General features: G+C 34.6%; 1 protein-coding gene across 2 annotated transcripts in view; it reads right to left on the bottom strand.

The window, feature by feature from the left end:
- Window positions 1-25,737, bottom strand: part of LOC106181325 (3',5'-cyclic-AMP phosphodiesterase 4C) — a 116,193-nt gene that overhangs the window by 87,324 nt on the left and 3,132 nt on the right. The window contains exon 3 of one of the 2 annotated variants that reach the window (XM_013565667.2): window positions 14,855-15,003. In XM_013565667.2, coding sequence (XP_013421121.2) covers window positions 14,855-15,003 — 149 coding nt within the window. Of the gene's footprint in view, window positions 1-9,156; window positions 9,176-14,854; window positions 15,004-25,737 lie in introns of those variants that run through there. The other variant, XM_013565669.2, reaches the window with a different exon arrangement.

A 25,737-nucleotide genomic window follows, 5' to 3' on the forward strand; every position in this document is an offset into this window, starting at 1 on the left:
AGTGTAATTATCACAGTCTTCCTATGGGAATGCGGTCATTCTCCAGACATCAATGTCTAGTTATCATTGATAAGGCCCTTAGACAGACATTTAGAAACAGTATTACCCCGGGGAGCCATGGAAGAGGTGAAAAGGCTATGGAAGTAAATTTCAGTAATTTTTTAATCACAAACACACAGACACTCTCTTTCTCTCCCTCCTAAGTTGGGAGCAATAAAGAATATAATAACATCCTTCTGAGCTGAGGTTAGGTGGTCAATTATCATGCTCTCAACTCTGTAAGCTGATGCTCGATACTTTCAGATCATCAGAAGACGCGTTATAGATTATAATGCAAAAACAATGTCTTCACTCTGCCCACACAATCCTAAGAAAAGCATGAGACCAAATACCACAACCAGTGAGAGTACTTAAATCACAGTGAGGAGAGAAATCAATCAATGCAGTTCAGCTTAGGAAGTGCACTTCCTCGGGAAAGATACGGGTGCATTGTTACACCATTTCTCAATCCAGGTCTTACAATCAGAAAAGGCACCTCCATGGCATAGTCATTTAGCCAGGGACAGTAATAGATCTTCACCGATCCACACAATGCATTTTACCTACAATTTTCTAAAGCAAACTAACAGGTCAGGCATTACATGGAAACATGTGAAGCAGCTTCCTGAGTGGATACAATGGATCAAGTAGGCTATCCTGTTTGCCATTTATTATCAATGCTTCTACTGAATATCTGATGGATACCGGGGAAAAATACCATCTGAATGAACTACACCCGAGTTGTACAGGAAGTAGGAGGCAAGAATCGTGCTCTGTGTGTTGAATATGTACATTTGCTGTAGTATGTTACGTAAAAATTCATCTTCAAATTTAGTCACCTTTCCTTCTGCCAATCTGAACATATATTACAGACTTGTGCCCTTTCATTGATTGAAAAAAGACAATATTTTCAGTAAAACACAATGACATGGTGTGTTAGATGAGAATCTCTCCAGACAACTGCATACCTATCACAGCCAAACACAATGGACTGTCTGAATCCTGTGCCACAGCATGATTATTTCCACCACTGAAGTGTCAATATTATCATCAGTTGACATGAATGTTTTTATAATCATAATTTTACATGATGCTCCATCCATGCCCCATCTCTCATCAATGTTACACATGCTAACACCAATTCATTTCTGATAAAATTAACTTTTACTGCACACTAAAATTTACTAAAATAATCATATTTCCAACATTTGAAAAGCTGTGACTTTCTAGTACCACATTTTTCAGTATGCACTTCTAGTTTAGTTGCAACATTTTACATATATCAAAGAACAAATATCCATTTCAGAATCTGATACTAATTGCTCATGCATATTTTCCTATCAAATTTCCAATTATCCACAATGATTACCCTGGGACTGATTATTAACTGGGTACAAAATTCCATGTGACTTAACTTTTAATGATGATAAGAGATATTTCACGGCCAAAGCAAATTGATACAATCAAGCCTCTATTGGTTAATAGTAATAACAAATACATTATAGCAAAGGCAGGTTTTCAACTGAAATAACATCAAACGTAGATAAACGGACAAGGGACATGCAAGCTTATTTGTATTCATGATTTTGTGAATTTCCTCACAGAGATATAGGGCTTTCCAACTTACAGTAGCAGAATTTTAAATGTTAGAGCACAACTTGAGAAAACCATGTCTGTTTTCTTGTTTTTTTTTTTATTCTTCAAGTTGGGGCAAAGCATGAGTTAATGTTAAGCAAATTTCAACCCTCACAAATTTAAGTTCATCGAAAATAATTTGAAATTTACTCACTTATTGGAATCCTTCTTTATAACAGGCCATGAGGTCCTTGTCAACTGTAATGGTTTTAATACTAATCCTTGTCTCTTGAATGAGTTTTGGATGGAACATTCTCCATTTTGCTTCTTTCGACGAAGACCATAGCGTCCAGGTTTGGCACGCAATACTACTGTTGTTCCTCCATTTTCATCATTATCTTCTTCCATAACATTTGCCATTATGTTCATATCACAAACTGATTTCTTAAATACAACTGATAATATCACTTCTTATTGAGTATACCTCGACTATATTGAAAAGATCAATTTAGATTATAAAATCTCTCCTATAGCATCCAGATTGCACACAAAACTCATTTAGGCCTCTGAACAACAATTGATCTTTGCAGTAAACCAAAGCTAGGTTCATAAAAAAGGAGCCAAGTTTTAACTGACAGTTTGAAAAGCACCATGTAGCCAATTCTAAAAGGTATTCCCTCAGGTACAAGTTCCTTTTACTAGTCCAGAGTGAAAAGAACTGACTCAACTGGTTTCCTATCTGCCTTTAATTTCCAACTGATGTCGCTCAGAACCACAGCCATTAGACAGATAAATGGCTTTCACAGGGCTAAGAAAATAAATCACCTGTTTTGAGATCTCTCAATTAAACTCCAGGAATCCTAACAATTGTGGCATTTTAAAAACACAAAATGTTCAGGTATTTCAATCATTCCTAGAATAAAAGAATAATCTCAAGGCATTTTGGTAAAAAAAAATCCATATCATTTTAAGTTTGTTTACAGTATCTCCAAAATATAGTTTTTTTAATAACTTGCGTAATAAGGTGATTAGACACTGGCATCATACAAGCCAGTTTTCTAGGAAACAACTGTTTGCCAGGGTTCAACTTACGTTGGTCTGGCTTTACTAAAACATGAATGATGAGATTTCAAGCTAAGAAAACTTGCTGTCTCAGCAATCCATCTCATTCAGTGAAAGTTAATGAAAAGAATGTCCATTAGCCAAAAACGGTGTCTGCACAGATACCTTCAAGCAGAGATATCAATTCTAGTTCATGCGTACTACACATTTGTTAATATGAAGCTTCTTGCTATTGATGCTATATTTCAATAATAGCTGCCAACAAGAGAAAATATGCACACTTCTGTGGTATAAAAAATTGCTGCTGTTCCTTTCTTTTCATTTAGAGGATTTTTCATATTTGGGATTTATGGATTGTGGGCCTAAATACTGACATTATACATGAAAAATACAATAAATCATTTGCAATAGTTTTGATATGTTGAAGATTAAATGCAAATATTTCTCCCATTTTCTTTGAACATGAGCAAGCAGTATACCGTATGTTTTTCTGACAAATTGAATTAATTACCCCTATTTACACCACTAAGAAAACATTTACATCCAAGACCAATGATCACTGTTATCCAAATGCCAAATATCTAAACACTCAAAACCCAAAATATTGTAGGTTTTTAAGATGACTAATGTACAAACATTAATTCTTAAAAATAGTCTTTAAATGCATCTTAAAATAGTCTTCACTGTGTGGTGAGTAAATTTACTCCATCAATATTTGGCTGAGTATAATTATGTACAACCATTATGCCAGTTTAACTACCTGATACCAGACTTTGTCTTTACATTGAAGGAATACTGACACATCCAGCCTATGATTCATAATACATTTAATTTGTGACTGCCTAATTTTTTCAGATCTTAGGGCTAGTAAGTTCTGGTAATCTTTCCGTTGTCTTAACCAATCAAATTGATAACTTTAAACCAGACATCAGTAGAAGCTGTTGTAAGGACAAGTGCATGTATCTCTGTTAAGCCTGTGAGTAATCCATTAAATTGCAACTACTAGTACATGAATAGCAGATATTGATATTATAAGATGAAAGCCAGAAAAATATTCATGCCACAATTGGAGGTGTGAGCTCCATCTTAAGAGCAGAAGCTCACTTTAATTTCCTACTCTACAGCAGCAATATTTGCAATACAATTTATGATGTAATTGGGAGTCAATTGACAAAACTGCAAACAAACACATGCTCAACATGTGGGGGATGTAGCATGATGACTCAAAAAGCTTAAGATAAATTAACTCGTATGGTGTGATATTTAAAACTGAGGGACCCACGTACTTTACAGCATAATTCCTTTATTTTCCTTTTTGCTTCTCTGAACACTGCTGGTTAAAATATCAGCTATTAAATCACATCTTATGCAAGTCCATCAATCTGTGTAAGCTTCCATTTCTTAGCATCTTCCTCAGTCACAGATTTGTTGGTTAAGACTGGTTTCTAAGGTCATTTGGTTGCAAATAAGGCAATGCAGCATACACAGACACTGAAGAAGTTATTTTAAAGCAGTTAAGATAATAGAGATCATGTACATGTTGCAATTGGCTATTCAATACCAATCATGTCTTGGTGTGTGCAATACTTACTGCCAGTAACAGTTACTGCCAATAACAAGCACATCATTCAATACTACCAAAGCACTCTGTCTCTGTTAAGTCATTATTTCAAATTCTATCATAATCTATACCCAGAAATTATTCCAATTATCAGCAGCATTACCCATAACGTGCAAAAGTTATAAAACTTTTTTTTTTAAATAACACTTTGAAAAAGGTATATTTCTTATTCCATAGAAAGATCTCAAAGGGAAGGGAGGGAGTAGTTTGTAAATCTCCCCAAACCTCACCTTAACCCCCCCCCCCCCCCCCCCCCGCCACCACCACCACCACCACCACCACCAGGACACTACCAGCTTTTATTTTCTAATACTCCCTCTAGCTATAAAGCATGATTGGGCATTTTTTTCTTTTATGTGCAATTGGATAAATATGAATATGAATAGCAACATAGGAAATAAACACCCACATGAAATGACATTTTTCAGTTGCAATGAGACTTGCACTTAATTCTAACATTATTGAATAATTGGTGTATCAAGACCCCATCTTAAGTTTTACTTTCACAAGTGAAGCCTCTTTGATCTAAACAGTTGAGTGACACTATGTTGAAAACTGATTGCCTATCTCACAGCTACAGTGCCAACATCACTTTAAAACAGATGCTGGCTTTGCTGTAGGCCCAGATTTGGCTCGTTTGTTCTTTTTATATAATTGGAAAACCCACCTCTTCAATATCTGATAATGAAATTCAATAATTCACAGTTATAAGGGATTATTTATCTGTGCCTCTACTAATCAAGATAATTACTTACTAGATGCAACTTTGATGATAATTAATCTTTATTGGAAATGCCAAGGTTCTATGGTGCATTTAAGAAAAACATCTTATTAATGCCATCAAAACAGTTTGCAATCTTAAATTTCAAGGAAATCAGCAACTTATTCTTGGAAAAAATAAAAACTGAGATTAATAGAAAAACCAAAAGAAAATTAAAGACAATCGAGGCTTACCATGGAAATGCTGGCTGCAAGATAGTACCTGTGGTCATTTCGAGCTTGTTCTGTGAGAAATGATTTTGATATGCTGCATATGCATTAAGGTCATGAAAACAGAAATTTAATAAAACCTTTTGTTTGCCAGATCAGGGTTGGATCAACACAACTACAAAGGTTGTTGTTTAATAGGAACCCATGCAATTAAAGGCACTGTGCTTGATTCAATCATGCTCTAAGCTGAAGCAATTGATTTTTCTGTCTTTACTTATTTGCAGATCTTTAAGATGCATGAGACGCAACAAGTTTGACAACCATAAATCACCTCATGTTCATCCTCTCTGCAATAAAAACATAATGATTGATCGAGGCTCTAATATACTTGCAAATTGCACTTTAACTTCTAGAACCAGTAGAACTGGATCCAGTTATTTAGGCAAAGTACTGAAATATTATGCTTAGTGGATATAAATAACAAAAACAATACTGGCGTATTTACAAAACATATTCCACAATAAAATAGAAGATAATCGCATAGCACACCTAAGTTAAAGCATCAAAGTTTTGATTTCAGAGAAACCACCGTTCCACACTTCTTCTCTTCCAGAATAATTGAAAGCAATCAAATGGTAGTACACCTTGAACATAAACATCCAGTAAAGGCACTATATTAATTATCTGTACCAATCAAATCATCTTCATGGCAAACATGAATAAGTGTCTCTGTCAATTGTCACCTACAATACCTATTGAGTGATAGACAAAAGCTATATTACAGATTCCTAACAGTTGGATTAGTGGGGTTAGATTTTCAGTGATGAGGGTGAAACTATGTGCAAAACAGAAATTAGAAATCTTAGAAATTTAAGTAATACAAAAATGATTTACAAGACATGGTGAATCTGTAATGTTATGCAATAAATTACAGTTAAGCTACAATTTGACAAAGAAAACAATAAGAAAAACATCCACTGATAATTCTGACAGTTTTGAGTCCTTGCATGCTGCAATACTAGTCTGTCATTATTTCTGACCCTACTATCTTCCAAATACTGCTAAATATATTGCTTCATTTTTACTAGGTAACGGGACATCTGGCTTTCTCTTATCTCAGATGATGCGCACTGTGAAATGCTGTGCTCGTCCCGACAATGATGACTGCTGCATGGGGCAGTTCATGTTAACTGCACATTTTTCCCAGATTATTACAAACACAAGTACAGAATACTAAATTAATGGGGAAAAAAATAGCAGATGTGTCTTGTTAATGCAGTAAGTTGCAACTTAGTCAACAATAACTACTAGCAAGGAAGCGGGAAGAAAAGACTTGACTTGTCTCATACTAATTAAGCCCTCTTTTCTTGGGTATATGAATATGTATATTAATGTACATCTTGAACAAAAAATCTTGCAATTACCAACCATGTCCAGTTTCTATACAACAGATTTATCAAAATACATATCCTCACACAATGAATTGAGATGAACAGAGAGCAGATGTTGCTTTTATACAAAGTATACAAAAGCTTTGTAATTTAATTTTAAAACACCACATGGATTATTTGAACACAAATTGTAATGAATATTCAGCCATCATTAGTTAAAGATGAAGAATCCACTGAAATATCAGAATAGAATACACAGGAGACTTATAACAGGGAGAGAGGGCATTGAATATTTTTTGGTTTCAATGAAATTCAAAATTGATCTAGAAAGCTGGGTTTGTTACATGATTTTAAATGTAAGGTAAATGTTAGGTTGATATCAGATATTAAGGGAAAAATATCTCAAAAGTGATCAAAATCCATTCTAATATACATGTGGCTATCAATGCTTCACATTCGCATATAGAGAATAAATGACTTAATTAATTCTTAATCAGAATCATTTCATTTCTACCTCATAAATGTGTACTTAAAAGAAAAATGTCAGAAAGTGAAAAAAGCCTTGTGAGAACAAGAAAATACAGGTCTAAGCAAACTGATTCACAATGAGAAATCCAATATCTCGTCATACTACAGGTGACATTGAACAGCACACTAGTCACCTTGGTACATATATCACCTTTTACTTGATGTTGTATTCACAGAAAAACTAACATGGTATTTGCAAAATATCAATATTCATGGAAAACTGTTTTCCCAATGATGAATGGAGCATTGCATGATTCATTTAGATATATCATATTAATTGTCATGCTATCATCAGTCTTTGCAATTCTATACTTTAACATGTACCCCTGCCTCAAGACATTTCCAGAAACCACACACTGTGCATATGGCAGTAAAATACATGACAGTTGCATGTTCACAATTGGTTGCAGGCGCACTTTTTAAAAATAATCATTAAAGCAATCATAAAAATAAATAATTTTCATAACCCTCATCCTACAGATTCACTATTATTGGTTGATTTACTAAAAATTGGTCCTTCACCTGACATGCTTTTTTTTATAGGGGAAAGGTTTCCCTTTTTATCTGTGAAGGATGTTTTTCATCAATCTTTCTACAAATAATTACAAATAATTATGTCATAATGTGAACTATTTACACACAGAGATTATCCTTTGGGGTGCCTATGAACTCCTCTAGTACAATCATAAGTATAGGAATATAGGAATAGTGCTAATTTAACAGGACACCTGTTAAAATTATTTCTATGTCCTTTTTTTTTACATATGTGAATATAAGCCGAGATGTTTACTCTTTTATAAAGGAAGCTGAGGATTATATCTTAGAAATGCCTGAACCATTATCAAGATCTGTTAATATCATGTTTGCAAGGCAGGTGACACCTTGAATAAACACCATTTTAAAAGAGATAGTGCGTCAGAAAAGCTTATCATGTTAATGTATGTGACCACATACTGGTTCCGGACATATCTGAGGCAGCAACTGGAACTTAAGACCATAAATTTGTCATGAGAACTAGAACAAAAAGTGATTTCATATAAAGCATTAGACTGCAGTTCATATCTGCAGTTTGTAGAAATGATATATATGGCCACACACGCACACACCCCTCTGTCCACCCACACACACACACACACACACACCAATGATTAAACAGGATGATAAGGACTTGAAAATAATTTAGAATTCTATACATGCAAATTATCACAAAATCTAGTAGCATGATGGAGGTTTATATTCTTCAACTGCAACACTTCTTCGTTGTTCATAACCACTTTGCCATGGGTGTGAAAATTTTCTATATACATCATTCTATAAAAGATTCAATGTTGTCCATACGACAGAAAAGCAGTGTACTCTATGACACTAGTAATTATATAAGTTAACATTGCATGTAATTATAGTTTGCATTAACTCATCAACTTGCTATTTATGTAGACAACAATAGTCATTTTAATTCAAGATGTACCATGGTTCTTGTCTGTCTAATTGGTGTATTTTAATCAATTAAAAAATACCAACAAAGAAAGGTAAAAAAAAAAACTATTTTGGACTTTCTTCACTGCCTCACTTATTACTATGAACTGCTGGTCAATAAGGCTATCTATTTGTTTCATTTTAATCTTGTATATTTATCAATTTATACTGAAATAAAAACTTCTGTGAAAAAGTTTCCTATTGTTCCAAGATATTTTCCTGACATTTGCATGAAGTATTGAAATTGATCAGCATTTTTTATAGCTAAGAATAGATTAGGATTTAGCAATTCCCCAAATTAACAGAAAATGCAATACTCAGTAACATACTGTGAGCCATGGATTTCCATAACATCACAAGAACTTTTTGAATGACAATAAAGCATAATTCTAAGGATTTACCATAATACTCCAATATGTAATTACCTACATACATTGCATATTTATGAGTTGCAAAATGAGCGCACTGCTGATGTGAAACCCAAGCAGCCTTTTTTTTTTTACAAAATATTACATCATCCATTTTCTATCTTACCCTGGTCTTCGTACACTTGAAGTTGGCCAAGATCTGCGAATATGTTTTAAGATGATCTGGCGGCGTTTACTAGGAGGTTCTTCCTCAGATTTTGGCTTTATTTTCCTTGACTTCCCTCCATTTTTCTCCAGTGTTTCATCTGATGGCTTTCTTGCTCGCTGAGGGGGTCTCTGTCCATGGGCCCACAAGTGCTGATGGTGCACAGGCTCAATGACGCACTCCCTATTACTGCCGGACATATCTGGGACACTCAAAAACCGTTTTTTTGACTCACAAAGCTGAGTACAGTAGATATCTGACCCAAGCTGGCTAGCTAAAACAGAAATGTGTCCTTATAGATCAACATGTAGTCTGAGACATGAAGCTTTTATTTATGTAAACCCATTGTAATTGAAAGAATACATACATTTCAAATATCAGAGAATTCCATTTTATCGAATTTGTCCATACATTGCTATGTCACAGCTGTTCAGTGCATAAACCACTACCTGATTTTTGTCCTTCATATTATTACTGCCTTCAATCTGTTATAAAGCTAGGAGTGTCCTGATTAAATTTGATCACATTTTCCTCTCTTCACAGCCTCCACACAGGCCCACATACATGTACCTTAGTAGTGATATCATCTCTGTATACTTACACATTAGAGTAAAATATGGTACAGGCTGCTGTATCCAATGCCAACTGCGTTTCTGCATTAAAACCTAACGCTGGTTTTAGATCAAATAATATGTCCCGGAGCTTAATTAATTGTTGGAATGATTGACTTGAACTGATAACCAATTGATATTTTCCAGGGAAGATTTTCTGAAACCTAAAACCCTGCTGATCTCCAGAGCAATTTGGAACAAAGCTCACATGATAAACACAAAGGAAAGAAATCCAATTTTTTGACTTCCCAGAGGAGTAATTACGACCCCTGACCCTCATGAAAGAGAACCACTCATGACAGTTCTCAACCTGTGAGCTACAAGTCTTGTATCCAATCCATTAGTTAAAGACGAACCTTGAACCAAATTACCCCTGTGTTCCCTGTTCAATTGAGAGCAAGTGCTTAGTCGTGACACGACAGATTTCGAGAAAATAAACCTACTCAATAAATGAACTGACAAGGCATATAAATGACAAGAGCCAATGCAATTTCAAACCAACAAGAAGGTGAGTGGAGCATGTCCGAGACACTATTAGTCAATGTCTTGTGCGTCAATCTGCATAACAGTTTAGACAAAACTAAGCCTTACTTACCAATCCCAGGAAAATGACTGATCAATGCCCACTCCTCTCAGAAAGATTTACCACTAGGTCTACTTATCATTCATTCTCATTCAAAGTTAAAGTCAATATCAAGTCAAAGTTCTCAGCATTTGAGTCTCTAAGAGATAGTACATCTTCTACTCAAGCCACTAGTCAAGTCCCTGATAAAATAAATAAGTTACAGCAACTCTCAGCTTTCAGTTGGCAACCTGACTCACCTGAACTCTACGATAACGAAACAATGCAGCCTGTAGCATCCCCTGGCGGGGTTAGACTATGAGACTATTTATCATACAGCAATATAATAATGGGGATTATCTCCTGTGTATGGAAGGATATACTGGTTAGCTGAGGTGATGGGTTTTAACCTCCTTATTAATGGTAATGGACTCGTTGTCTCTGTATATATTGTAACTAGTCTCAGTACATTAACTCCATATACAAAATTGAAAGGACATTTGGATACAGTGATATGGCTTGTCTGTGGCAACACAAGTTATGAATGCCAGGGAAGTTAAAAAAATGATAAAAAGAGTAACCATAGTAATACTATAGCTTTTGGCTCCGACTAGATTGTAACAGTCCATTAGATTTCAGGTTGTATCTTAACAGTGTATACATGTGCAGTCTTCTGGGATATTGACATCTTGTCAGGTTTCCAATTATATGACATTTAATCAGCAGTTTGATCAGAGGCACCAAGGCAAATAAACAATAGAAAAATATACAGCATCCTAAACTACAGTACGATTAACTGAACAATTGCCTTTATCACCATACTGTTGTTGCCATCTACCTTAATTTGTTTTTTGTTTTATAAGAATATAGAAGACAGAAAAATGCACCCCTAAATTGTTGAAATGTTACCTACCCTCATTTACCATTACATCTAGTGTAGACAGCTCGCCTGAATGAGAAAATATATCTCCTAGTGATTATAAATGTATGAGAAAATTATAAATTAATGAAGAAGACGTCAGATAGAAACACATGTATAATCCCTAACCTCCACAATTCATCAATTTTCATAAATACGGACATTCAAGTACTTTATCAAACTACTAGGAAACAGGTCAGGTGGGTAAGAAAGATACTGATGCCACCTATATTACTTTCTAGTAATTTCTCTTTCTTGTTCTAGTCTTTCACAGTTGAAAAGCTCCGAGTTGGTAATTTGCAGGGCATAGACTTATAAGGATTCTGCCAAGTTGAACATACTTTCATTTTCAAAGTAAAAATGGACAATACAGATGTCAAAACCACACTCATAAAAAGATAAAAATGAAACATTAAGATAGAGATTGTCATTGTTTTAAAATATTGACTACAGATGTGACCTCAACCTACAGCCAAACCAGACCAATATACTGGTACTGTCTGTCCTATTTGAACTGCCACAAAATTCTTTGTGACTCTATTGTAACAGTTACCACAGCATATTTATGTTTTGAAGTTTTGAATTACACATAGACTTAAAACATTGAGGCTACATTTTCATTGCTTTCATTGTTGTAAAAAAAATGAACACATACATGAATCAAGTTAAACTTTTATGCACATCAAAATTTAACCGACAGATATATATAACCATGCTATACAGGCAAATAATAAGGCAAGTGCTTTTTTGTCAATAAGGATGCAGTTAAATCCATCATGTAGACAAATCATGTACATCAAAAAGAAAGGAGTCATCAAGTATGACATATACAGACCTTGAAACTCAAAGAGGCAGAATCAATGACACTTATGGGCAAGAAGATTTGGGAGAGAACAGAAAAAAATTTTTAATTTCAATAATTTATCACAAAATAAGTTACATAATTATGAAAAGGCATTTCTATTAACCTAACAAAATAAGATTATTTTGATTCAATTAACATGTTATTCCTCCTTACTTATTGGGTTAAAGAAAAAATTAAATGGGATTAAATCATAGCTTGATTGATTGTGTTAGGGAAGGCACCAGACAAAAGGATTGCATAATGTTACAAATTGTGTCATTACTCGAGTGAAAATCTATCCATCATGCAGATTTTCAAATTCAGGCTACCTTTTTTTCCAAAGCTTTAAAGCATATTTGAAATAAAAGACATTGAACCAGTTAGCAGTTATAGGGCAAAAGTGGAAAAATATATGCAAAAACACAAATTATTCAATGATTTTTAAGAAAAAAACATCTGATATTTACCACATGTTAAAGATTACATGCACTGATTTAGTTTGGATAAATGGAGACTAAATATTTACTACTTACTTGAGTCCAATCTGGGCTCAGAAGTTTTTCAATGAAACACACCTACATGTAGTTTGACATACCTTTAAGTCTAATAAAACTACATGAAAAGGGAAAACTACAAGGGTTCCACCTGGCTCATAGCCACGAGGGGTTTGGGGTTCCTAACATACTGCCCTTTTTTCTAGGAAAAGGTCCCCTCTGGGTAATATTTTGCCTAAGTACACAAAGGTTTCATGGTATAAGGTTAATTTTTTTTCAGAAAAAGACCCACCCTCTTTAAAATTGCTAGCTACAGGCTCGCACAAATGCACTGCAAACTTACGCATTTTCATTTTAATGATTCCAAATGTGATACACTGATCACGACTTCTGAACAAAATACAGGTGTCAGCAGTAGAGCTAATTTCAACCATTACTGACAGCCAGACAAAGATAAGTTAAGTAAATGTCCATGTTTGCTTTGCTGTTTTATTTGAAAGTCCACAGTCCATATTGATTGGAAATGCAATGAAGCCAGAATCAATATTGTATTTTTTGAAGACAAAATGAGCATGTAAAGCATGCTGTTTCTGTCAGAATCACGAAACATAATCAGTATTAATGGAGAAAAAAGATAACATAATTAACTCAATCTGTATCCGTACTGGCAGACTTCCTCAGATGCTTAGATAAGCTTAGCGGCATACATGAATAACTATGATATTACAAATAGAACACAAAGTTAGTAACTGAAGAAATAACCAACTTGGCTAGATAAAATCATGTCAAACTGATCACTTTCAAAGAAGTAACTCATCACATGAACAAAAATGTTAGGGACATTTAAAAAAGGAAAAACATGGCTTTAATCTTTGAAATATGTTTCAACATCAACAGCACATAAAATGGCTATTCACTAACCTACACAGTCATGTTTAATACAACCATCAAAACATTTTTAAGGTTTATCTTCAACTTAACCAAACATTCTGATTCTCTTTTCCATAATTTACCAAGTTCTCACAAAGACATCTAGGTATATAAACCTGGTGACTATTTTACCTCAATGCCTACTCAGACAATAAATGCACATATTTTGCAGCATTGTCTGTAACATACCTTCCTTTCTGTTTTTATTTATTTTATTTAATTATTAAAGTATACTGAAATATTTTCTTCATCTTAATTGACAGTATCTGAATTATCTTAATCTGAATTAACAGCATGTAAACGGGCCCTTCAGAACTAAAACAGTTAATAAAAAGGAGAGGATATTGCATTTCTCTAGTTAATATACAAGTGTAGCAGAAACTGGGCATCTAATGCGTATATCATTTGAAAAAGATACAAACAATCCTAAATACCTCAATTTCTGATGCAAATTAACAGGGTTGCCATAGCAACCAAGGTTTTGGCATTATCTCACAAAGTAAACATAACCCACCCTTAAACTCCGAGGTTACAAGATGCTATTTTCCAGCTATGTGCATGCCTCTGCCACTTCAAGTAATAGTGGTGGTTAGTTACCAATAAACTGTGAAACTCAGGGTATCATACCTGACAACTGAGGTAGTGCTCGAATATATATATCTAAAATGAAACTTTACCACATCAAACCAATTTTCTTCCACAATTGTACCTCCCTGTCATAAATGCACCAGTGCTGCAGAGCAAATTGGAGAACTTCCAGTTCAGAATGCTCATTAAAAACTGAGCAGCAACATGGCCATGTATGTTTGCATGCAGTTCAGTAATATTAGTTTCATTTGTGGTAGGAAAGATATATGTCACAGTCACGCTATAAACAACTGCTTTTCTGAAAAAAAAGATAAACTGCTGCTACACTTTTTATGACTGTTGCCATACATTGTTTTCAATCACCATAAAGGCACTATGAGCAAAACTATTTTTTCTTACCAGTAGATAGTAAATTTTAGCACCTGTAAAAATTCTGTAAAAATATAATCCAGTGATAATGGTCATTTATAAATGAATTCAAGCATGTAAGCACATCTAAACAATATAAAAATGAGAGTGACACTTGGGAAGAAACTGCAATATTAGTTAGGAGGGGGATCCTTTAAAAAAAAAACAAACAAACAAACAAACAAAAAAACATGGTTTTTTAATTTACATATCAAATAGCAATAGATCAGTGATGGATCAACTGAAAATTAACATTGTTCTACCAAGGTAAAGGATGTTCTACACCATAAAATCCATAAATACCTGTAACTCAAATTACTTTCTTCACCAGAGGCAATGGAAGAACTGACAGAAATCCTGGGTAAGATCTTCAGATGTGATGGCCTCCTTTCCTGGTTGGCAGGGTCTGTGCCATAGCTGCTCATTGTCACACATTTGTGCTCATAATGTTCCTGCAATGACAAGGCAAGGAGATCTCAGTAAGGCTTGGATGACATTTTTTACCAAACTGTACAGTATATAACCACTGAAACTCAAGATGGCCAATTTATGAAAGTTGGAAATTTAAGTTCTCAGTGATTGGGGACTTCAATTACTCAAATTAAAACTTGTTGTTCCATACCTCAGTAGTGGGATGTTCAGGTAGCAATATACTACTTTATAAACCGAGGTGTATTTCTCAAGTGACGTCTACAGTTGATAAAAAATTCATTCTTATTATATATCTGTATCATCTTACACTCTGAAATACCAATGATATAATAATAATGATACATAGACACTGGTTGTCTCTGGTGATGACACCACACAAAGAGGATTAACCAACTAATGCTATGTCTCCATGGATATTATTCATTAATCTTTGACAGGAGTTTTGGTATTACCTATATTATGCTATATGCAAACAAATTGGCCTTGCATCTGTGCTCTTGAGCAGAGTCAACCAAATTAATAGACCAGTTTATGTTGCCAGAGACTGAATCAATAAATGCGACAACTGATGGAGTTAATTTGCTATCATTAAATGAGCACATTCATAAAAAGTGGCTACATTTAGTTGGTAAAAGCCTATCTCATTTTATTAAAAGCTTTGACACTAAAGCCCGAGTTAAGAAAAAGGGCTGTAAATGGCAGTTTGCTTGATTACAAACAACATAGTTGCAATTTACTTCAGACAAATGTTTTCACATTTCTGTTTTTCATTCATTCATCTATTTTCTATCTATGAAGTTAATTAACAGTCATCAAAACACACTAATTAATATTGGGCAGTGTCAAAGTTCTGATGCGTTCTTTGTGCAACAGGGTTAAATAATTCCAATATTATCATTTAAATAAACATAATATACTAGAAATATTTATCTATGTAACTCACTTGACTTCTGTTTAAGTTGAGTTTTCAATGTAGGTGTGACTCAGTTGTGCTGTGGTTGAGTTAAAACCAATTCAACATAAGCACAACCGAATCTCACCTATAGCAATTGATACAACCCAAAGCAATCATCACCAGGTGGAGAGGGTTACATGCATGTGCATTAAGACATTGTATTATGGGCAATGAAAAATGCATAACTTAGCAAATATTGGTATATTTTGTTGCATTACTTTCATCACTTCCTTGTTATTCACAAAATCCCTAGCTATTATCAGTGAGCAGAACAGAAATTACAGAAATGCCTAACTTCATCATAAAGAACAGCAATCAAAAGAAATAAAATTCTTGATGTTTATCACAACCATCCATATCAAATATCCCAACAGATGAAGATATTGGTCTCATCAAATGCATACCCAGCTACACTGAGGTCATAGATGACAACTACTATGTCCTGTGAAATACATCCTTTACTTTATGCATCACATTTTTGGTGTTTGTCATTTTTTGGAAAATCAATCATATTAACTTAAAAAAAAAAAAACAGAGAAAAAATCATAATGTAGGCAATTCTTAAAGGCAGGCAATGTGATTACACTAATGTGTAGAGATAGGATTGAAGCAAAAAATCTGATAACATTTATGTTGCCGGAAAATTTCTTATTTTGCTTATTTAAACTAATTTCAGTTGAAATTAGGCTGTTTGAACCCACAAAATAAAAATTGAGAAAACAAACAATACATATTAGCATTTCTTTGCTCACCCAGAAGTATGGAGTCTGAGTCACTATCTGAGGCTGGTTTTTCTCGTGCCAACAACAAAAGCTCAATCAGAACAAGACAAGTCAGTCTCATACAAGTATGTTTTTAAAACTCTTAATATCATTTGTTTGAAAGCATTTAACATAAATGCAATTGTGGATCACAATAACATTTCATAATAGATATGTAGCACATTTTTGGTCTATTTTTCTATGGAAATTCAAAACAAGTTTGTGGAAATAAACTACTGATTTTCCACATTCCAACTTTTTTCAATTTTTTTTCCAATGGTCCACCCAACTGCCAACACAGACCATTTGAGTGCTTCTTTTCTTGTCTCTCACCAATTTTTGGGTTTTTCTACTGTTTTCTTTCTACTTCATTTAGCACCATGCTCGCCACATTTTTTCTGCATCTTCATCTTGGAACTTATAGTAACATCTGGTTCTCAGGTAGAGTACTTCATTAATGAGAAACTGCATGACTTCAGAAGCTGTCCTGGAGATGAGAGCTTGCAATTCCAGACAAGGTCATCCAAAATTATCATATAGAACTTCAAAATGGTTGGATAAGGCATACCTTGGTGTTTATTGGAAAATAGTTTCTGGGAAATTTATTTATTTATTTTTTTTTCCTACACAGAGGTCTAACACATGTTGTTTGTCTTTAAGTGCATATGAATTCAATACATAAAAGAAGAACATGTTGTCAAAGTCCAAATTTAAGAGAATTGTGTGTATTCAAGTCATACAATTAGTACACAAAAACCAATATTAAAAAAATATATATAAATAAAATTACCATTAATATTGGTTTTGTCTTATAATGTTAAGCATTCATAACCCAAACAATGACTAATCAACTGAAAAAAAATGCAAGCATAAAGCAAATGATTTTCTTTTACAAATGCATTCTTCATTTCTTTAGGAAATCCTTTAGTGCTAATCAATCTTTGCCTAATGACCAAACAATTGTGCTCAATCAGTTTGGAAAAAGAGGCTTTGCTTGTCAGTTTGGAAGGATATGTTAATTTCTATGTTATATGGGAAAGCCATTACCAAAACATATCCAAAGTAAGTGCAATATAATTTGAGGTGGCCAGAATCATGTTGAATAACCATATGATCTAAATGCGCTATTTTACTGAAACATGTTTTAACATTTTAATAAAATATTTAATCATTTGAAGAGATCTTAAATAAAAGATGAAAAGTAAAACATTATGTACCATTTACTTCATAATCTGAAGTTTTAAGCACAAAACCCGATTTAGATCACAAAATCCATAAAAGCACAGGCCTGTACAAGCACACCAAGTTGGGGGGATATACCCGACTAAAATAAGGCTGATTGGAATAAATTGGATTAAATTACTGGTTGGTTATTTTTTGCTGCCATATGCAATAATGGTCTCTCCAGTTTTTAAATGAAAATATATAACAAAACATCCCTCATGAACAAACTAAGATGCTATATTTGATTGCTCTTTACAGAAAAAAAAGTTAACATATTGAACTGTTGTAGCAGCCTTGGAAATAAAGCTAGAGAGTTTTTTTTTAAGTTCAATGAACTATGATGTGCACTTAATTCCCAATCCAAATGATTATTGCAATCAGATTATGTTTATGGACTGTCAGATGCAATTGCTATTCCACACCTTTTCATGTGTCACTGTCTCAACTTGTTTATTGTGATGTGTTTATTATGTCATATAGAGGTAATGTGGATATGGAGGTGGCTGATAATAAATACCCGTGAAGCAGTCGAGACAATTCCAATATTTGCTATAACATTGTTGTCTCTTGTACAGCAATGGTACATATTTTAAATTAAATAAGTGATTAAAGATCCTGCAAATGCCCACCCCCATCAATGATGACATCCTAACTTCCACAGCTCACACATTGCTTACTCTCTTAAGAAATTATTTAATTATGATACTGTACCCTTTTACCAGATTAAATGTTGAACACTTGAGCAATATGTTAGATTTGAATTAGTGGGCAGACCTTTTGAATTCTGTAGATAATATTTATTAATACAAGGGCAGTTTATGAATAGGCAAGTCAAAACTTTAAAATGTTTCAATTTAGGGGCCATTCAGAATGAAAAGAGCCGAGTGCTAGCTGGTCCATGGCCTTATATGGTGGACCTACATGAAAGGAAGACTGCTTAATCCTGTAATGGTCTCTCTACCTCTCACACACCTCCCTACGCGTCGTCCCTCAACCAGTCGAATTGAGATTTAATTACAATGCCCCTGCAGGGACAATGCGTGGGGAGGCGTGAAAGAGGCGGAGAGACCACTACAGGATTTTAGTGGTCTTCCTTTCATGCGGGTCCGCCATATTTAGACCAGCTAGCACTCAGCTCTTCTCATTCTGAATGGCCCCTTATACATGTAGTCCCACCTCCAATCTTCTAACCTAACCCTTAGCAGAAAATCAGGCAGCCGCAAAATCTCTCGCAATTTGCAAAAATTAATGTGAATATTTTCACACAAACTTTAACCAAGTTATGATGTTCTTGCATATTTGTTGATAATTAAGACTTCCTTGCAAAACTGCTGCAAAGTTAAGATGTTCTTGCTGCAAATAAGCAGCAATACAAAATTTTCTTGCAACCCCCTGCAAACTGGTTGCCCCAAACTTTTAGTTTGCAGCAAATTTGCTGCAATAGGGCAGTCATATTGTGGCAAACTTTTCATTCTGCTATAAGGAAAATCCTCCGACCAGCACATTACTTCTAAATTCAATTGTTATCAGATTGCTGAATGGCATTTATAACTCAAATCCCACTGCATTCCAAGATTAGGTAAAAGTAGGGTTGATGTTGTAAAACTATCTTCCTTGGAAGTATCGACTCTTGCAAACGATCACCCTGCCAGCCTACCAGTAGGCTCAGTCCAGGTACATGTTTACTCCTGAAAGGTAGAACTTAGCTACATATATGATGACGTGTATGATGTATGAGTTCTGACGGGCCTGGCATTATGTGCATAGGTATAACTCATAATATCCAAAAACATTTTGGCTTAAGAAAAAAATTTTGATATATATCTCTAGCTGTAATATCACATAATCTTCCTAGGACCTTTTGAACATGGCATCATCATGTTATTTCCATCCTGTGGCAAATTTGACCCAAGTAACAATTAAGAATAGCAAGTCAGCTTAAAGGAGATAATGATTTAAAATTCTTCCAAGACCTGATGATACACCTACTGAAAACTCGTTAAAAGGAGAAATGACCATTAATGTACTAGTGTATGGGCAAGAAATGCCCTGAAGTGATGTCAGTACAAATTGTCCATTTTACACTTCCTGGTTGTGTTGGCTGTGAATGACAATTTAAATTTCAGTGTGTTTTTGATGCTCACAGTAGACAACAAATCGACTAGACTGAACATTACAAATTACTGATTACTCAGTTGATCACTTCACTTATTGCCTTGGGATGCTTACCATTAAACATTTATACAGAAGATGATCACGCGCTCTCTTGCCACTGCACCTTACACTAACAACAAGCAGTGATAATCATCTGTAAATGTTTTACCTCTTGGGAAAACCAAGCAACAGAGCATGTATGCAGAGTCAGCATTTGCATGCAGGCAGTCAAACACAGATGAAACAAGTACATGCAAAGACCTTGGTATATATATAATAATAATAATAATCAATGTATTGCATAGGTGGTTGCAACTGCAGGGCATTTTACAGGGAATATGTTTCATTTGGGTTGATATAATCACGCTTCAGAGGCAAAAAATCCATTTTATGGGTGGATTTTTAAATGGAAAGAAAAATATCGATAAAAGATTAAACTATTTTGAACCACAATACTCAAGTCACAGTAGAGAAAATCAGACACATACTGTTCAGAAATCATATCAGACATACATGTACGTCCTGTAATACAAAACTTACTTCAACATCTAGAATTAGAACAGGCCCCATCTCTGCTGTGTCTGTCAGTCAGCCCTCAGTTTGTGAAAGATCAAAAGGATCAGGGTGTCATGTGTCTGTGAACAGGGAGTCATGTGCCCCTTTGTGATCAGGCCACCTTGGCCTACAGGTGAACACTGATCACTCTCACTGAACAGGTAATAGAGAGGCCATGTACTTTTTGGTAAGCCAGGTAGGATGCATGAAGTGGCCACTCATTACTCTGTTGCTGACCAATAACAGTTGATGAAAGTTCAACTGGAGTTAGTAGTCCTTAATCTTTTTTTGCTTATATCTTTTTCTCTGTGAGGCTTGTCACATATCCTTTTGTTAAATAATAAAATTGATAACCTTGCTTAAAAATTGCATCTTTACTTGAAATGAGAAATGATGGAAATGTTGGATTTTAAAAACAGGAAAGGATATTTATGACTTAATTCGAAACTTGATAGGGAGATGGTAGGGACAAGAACAGGGAAATTTGTAAATCACATATCCAAATCCTTTATGGTGTCCTTTTAATGGCATTTGTTACAGTGGACAAAAGGCAGCCATTCTCTTAGTGTTCTAATGTGAAATGCCAAATCCAAAGTAAAGTAAGTGGTTCTAAATGGTAAATAGGTATAGACACTGACATTTGCTACATGAACCTAATGAGCTTGAGGTATCTATCTGCTAGAGAATATTATCAATACTCTCAGTTATGTCCAGATTCTGTATAACAAAATATGTCTTACAGTGAAAATTTCAGAATTCTTAAAAATGCCCATAGTTTAACAATACTTTCTTGGCATTGGTGGCACCATTAGAATCAAAATGTGAAGTTTTTTTTAAATCTGATATAGAATATCAAACCTTGTGAGAAAATTATTTAGTAGGTTATTTGCAAGTGATCCAAGTATTAATAGCTATATTAAAGGAGGTTATCAAAGTATGATGTCTGATGAAGTTAATGAGTGATAGATGGACCCCATTAAGGATCAAACAAATCTTAAATTCTCCATGGTAGTCTGCATCACACTCTGAAGGATCTCAAGGTATAACCAAACATATCTGTACCAAATTTTCTCAGGGTTCCTTGTTGAGATGCCGGCTACTTGTAGATTATAAAACCAAGACCTGGACATGGATTTCCAAATAATTTTCATGTTTAGTTAAGTGATTTAGTGATCCATAATTGTATGCGAAGTCAAAACCCAAATTATGATCTTATGCCTGAAAATGTCAAGGTGCACAACTCAGACCTAATTACTTTTCTCTAAGCTCTTTATTGAGATTTGTAGACAACCTTTACATGTTAAAACACCAAGACCTGAACCAGGATTTCAAAATGTTTAGTCATGTCCAATATAACTTTGGCAGTTTAGTGAAGTCATTATTTTTAGTGAAGTCAATAGGCAAATGATGATCTTATGTCTGAAAATGTCAAGTTTGATAAAAAAAACAGAAAATATTTTACAGCAAGAAAAAACTGATACATAGCCACTCTACCTGAGAATAAAAAAAGCTGTATCTTGACATCTTTTCAGAGCAATGGTCAGAATACGTGTTGGTCACTAGCTGATCAGCTGCTTATACCAGCACACTTGGAACCAGTCAAATATTTTTATGACACTTTTCTGTCACAACAAACTGCATGCATCAATGGTTATACACACAGCTGCACTTATACAACTTTATCCAGAATGCTGAAACTCTTATTCTGGCACGTTATTTAACTTTCAACAAGCCCAGAACTGGGATAAAAGAACAAATCTTGTGAAAACTTAAATTACCTGAATGAACTCTGCATCAATACCTCCAATGTTATTGTATCACAACCTGCATTGCCAGTGTGAAAGGTGCAGGGTATTACAGGCAGTGCACACAAACAATACTTCCATCGTTGACGTAAAACTGCTGAATGTCTTTCTCAAATTCTGTACTACTGAATGGATTGATAATTCAGGTCCAGAGTCATAATCCCGAAAAGGCTCTGTGCGTCAGACCAAAACCACTGAGAAATAAGCTTTCAAATCTACCCTATGTATTAACCACAGGGGTTGTTGGCAAGTGCTACAACTGAAGCCAAGGTCGCTCATTATATTTCTGTTCAGTTGCAACATTATCCAGTTTTAAACTGTTTAGGAGTTTTTGGTATAAGCACAAACATCAGATAACATATCTATTAAGAAAGCATGCGAAGTGTGGATGTCTGGTTTTGTGTTTAAGGGCACTCCAAGGTGAAAAAATGAATAGAAACTGTTAAGTTCAATATATGTAATAGGAGAATGCATGCCTATTCATCAAAACCTAAATCAATGAGGCACACACAAAAATGTCACATGGTCTTTATCGAAAAAGAATGAATGAAATGAGATACTGAATGGGTTGCTTTTTTCTAACTTCTTATCTTTCTCTATATTGAATGTGTATGTAGGGTACATACAGTACAGGAAAGTTTACCCAAACAGATATTTGTTTGAGCATCATTGACAATTTGATAACAGACTTTTAAAAAGTTAGCTAAACAGATAATGAACAAATGTTATTTGTTTGTCATGAACTCGTATGTGCCACTTCTTCAATGCTGACATCCTTTAAACTATTTTGTTTTCCTAGAGGTCATTCTCAGTATCTTGCTAGCATATATGTTGACCATGGAATGTTTCAATGCAGCCAAGTATACAGAAATGGTATTATTACTTAATGATACTCCTCTAACATTCTCCATAACATGTACTAGCTAGCAGGGGTGGATTTAGGCCGTCTTCTGGGTCTTCTGGGAGACGGTCAGATTTTAAAGTTTACATTGACGGGTATCTAATATTTTCTGTCGGAAGACGGTCATAAATGGAGGATGGATTAACAAAAATAATTTGGAAGACTGTCAGAAAATATTTCTGGATCCGCCCATGGCTAGTACCACTTAGAAAACATGAATAAAATAGTTTCCATGGCAAAACATCTGACACCATGATAGGCCAAGATATACATACATTTTTTCACAGAGTAGGTAATTTGAGTGCATAAAACAAATTTCCCCATTTTTCAGACCAATATCCATTATATTTTTTCCATTCAAAAGAAAAAGAATAGATAGGGTCAGCTATGCTTGTTAACCTACTTATCAATTTTGTCTGGCCTAAGCAAGAGTTTTCTCCCTCTTGTTTGATCATGATTGAACAATTCCTACAAAACAGTCCATTAAATATTGATTTTTGTGGACAGGTTCACTGTCTCATATGAAATGACCCAGAGTGCTTCACATCACTTACTTTACCATCTATCAGGCAACAGATTGAGTCCAATCCTCCTCCAGGTCTCCTGGTGATCAGTGAAGTTTGCCGCAAATAACTTACTGAACTTTTGCACCATCAGTTGAAAGTCGATTAAATCACATGTCTCTATGGACACCATTCACTTCAGCAGATAGGAGCAGATTCTTCACATTTATTTGATTTTTGTCAATTTCAATTTCGATGGTTTCTTCATGCCTATCTCCTGAATTGTAAAATAACATTACGCGTATGCCAAATAATTGTACTTGGTTATATATTTTATCAAAATATTTAGAAGATGAAAAAAAGAAGATGATTTTATCAGTTATAATTCGATAATGGATCCTTTACCCATTAAGTTGCCATTATGTCTCCTTGTGTGCTGAGGAACCTCAAGGGGAAACTTAGCCATGGAAATAAAACCCCATACATCCCAGTGATGACATCTACAATTTTCCCTGTGGATCTTTTAATGTAAATTGTATCGATTACTGAGAATTTACTTTGAAACATAATAATTAATTATTCAGGAACTACACAGGAAAAGTTGAATTTTATACCAGATAATATTTCCTGTGTCTGCTGTCCTTTACTTTGCATCAAAATAGCTCACTTTTTCCTCTTTCTAAAGCTCTGTGAAACAAACAGAATTATTTCAATCTTTTCTTCACTTTTTTATTATTGAAAAGTAAAAACTGATATTTCTTGCATCTGAAAAGCCATATATCCATCCCTGACAACGAGCTGACAATGTCCTTACAATACATGTGAGTACATTGGAGAGCAAGACGTGTAATTTAATAGATAAATGGGATTTCAAACCAAACAATATTTCTTTATGTTTTTTCTTAACTTTGTAACAATAACTTTGTATCAAAATAGACCATTCTTTTCCTCCTTCTAAAGCTGTATAAATTTGCTTCGAAATTTTTTCTTCTTTTTTTTTCATAATGAGAAAAAAAGTAAAAATTGTTCTCTTGTTTGGTTTTTCATCTGAATATGTCAGTCAGCTGACAATGAGATAAGGTTTGTTTAATGGTACCTTAAAACCTAATGGCCTGTATCAAGCCTACCCACCCACCGAATGATCCCGAATTTACCGGTAGATCGGACCACACTACCCGTTTTCAAGATGTGTATCAGTACGCGCTTCGAAGTATCAGATGCGACACTGCTCTTGCCTAGTACGCGATGTGATAGTGATGATTCTCAGCGGGGTTGGAAAGTAGTGCATCTCATCTCAAAATTTGTTCTGGGGTCCGATCTACCGGTAAATTTGGGATCATTCGGTGCAGAGTCTGGTAGTTTGGTAGGCCTGTGTATTGAATCAGGGTGCCAGCTGCTGTTTTAGTCTGGTGCTACAGATCAGCAAGATGTCGCTGCATATTTTATGCAACAGGTTCACTTGAACTGCAAAATATAAATTTATCAACCAGCACAATAACAAGATACAGTTCGCTTCTACACCAGCTCCAAGTGTCTGCTTTTTGTCTTCTGATTTTTACTCTTCAAATTCAAACTCACTTAGGTAAGAAGTGGTCACTAGTAATTAGGGTCTGTTGTTTGTATTTTCATATAAAAACTCATTTTAACTAATCCTGCCATTAGATTTGTCTCTTATTTGCCTCACTAACTACCATTTAGCACATTTTAATCAGAATGTACACTGCTATGCAATGGTTGACCAGTCCTATGTGACACAAACACTGATTCTTTAGCTGTCAGTAGCCAATCACTAAGTTAATGCTCTCTTTAGACTGAAATTAAACTTCAAACATTTTAAAAACAGAATAGAAATTTACTATTTAATTTGGAGAAAAGTTGGCATTGCTTTTATCACAA

This window comes from Lingula anatina, chromosome 1 (assembly GCF_051362555.1).
Source record: "Lingula anatina isolate TDL-2025a chromosome 1, LinAna3.0, whole genome shotgun sequence".
Lineage (NCBI taxonomy): Eukaryota > Metazoa > Brachiopoda > Lingulata > Lingulida > Lingulidae > Lingula > Lingula anatina.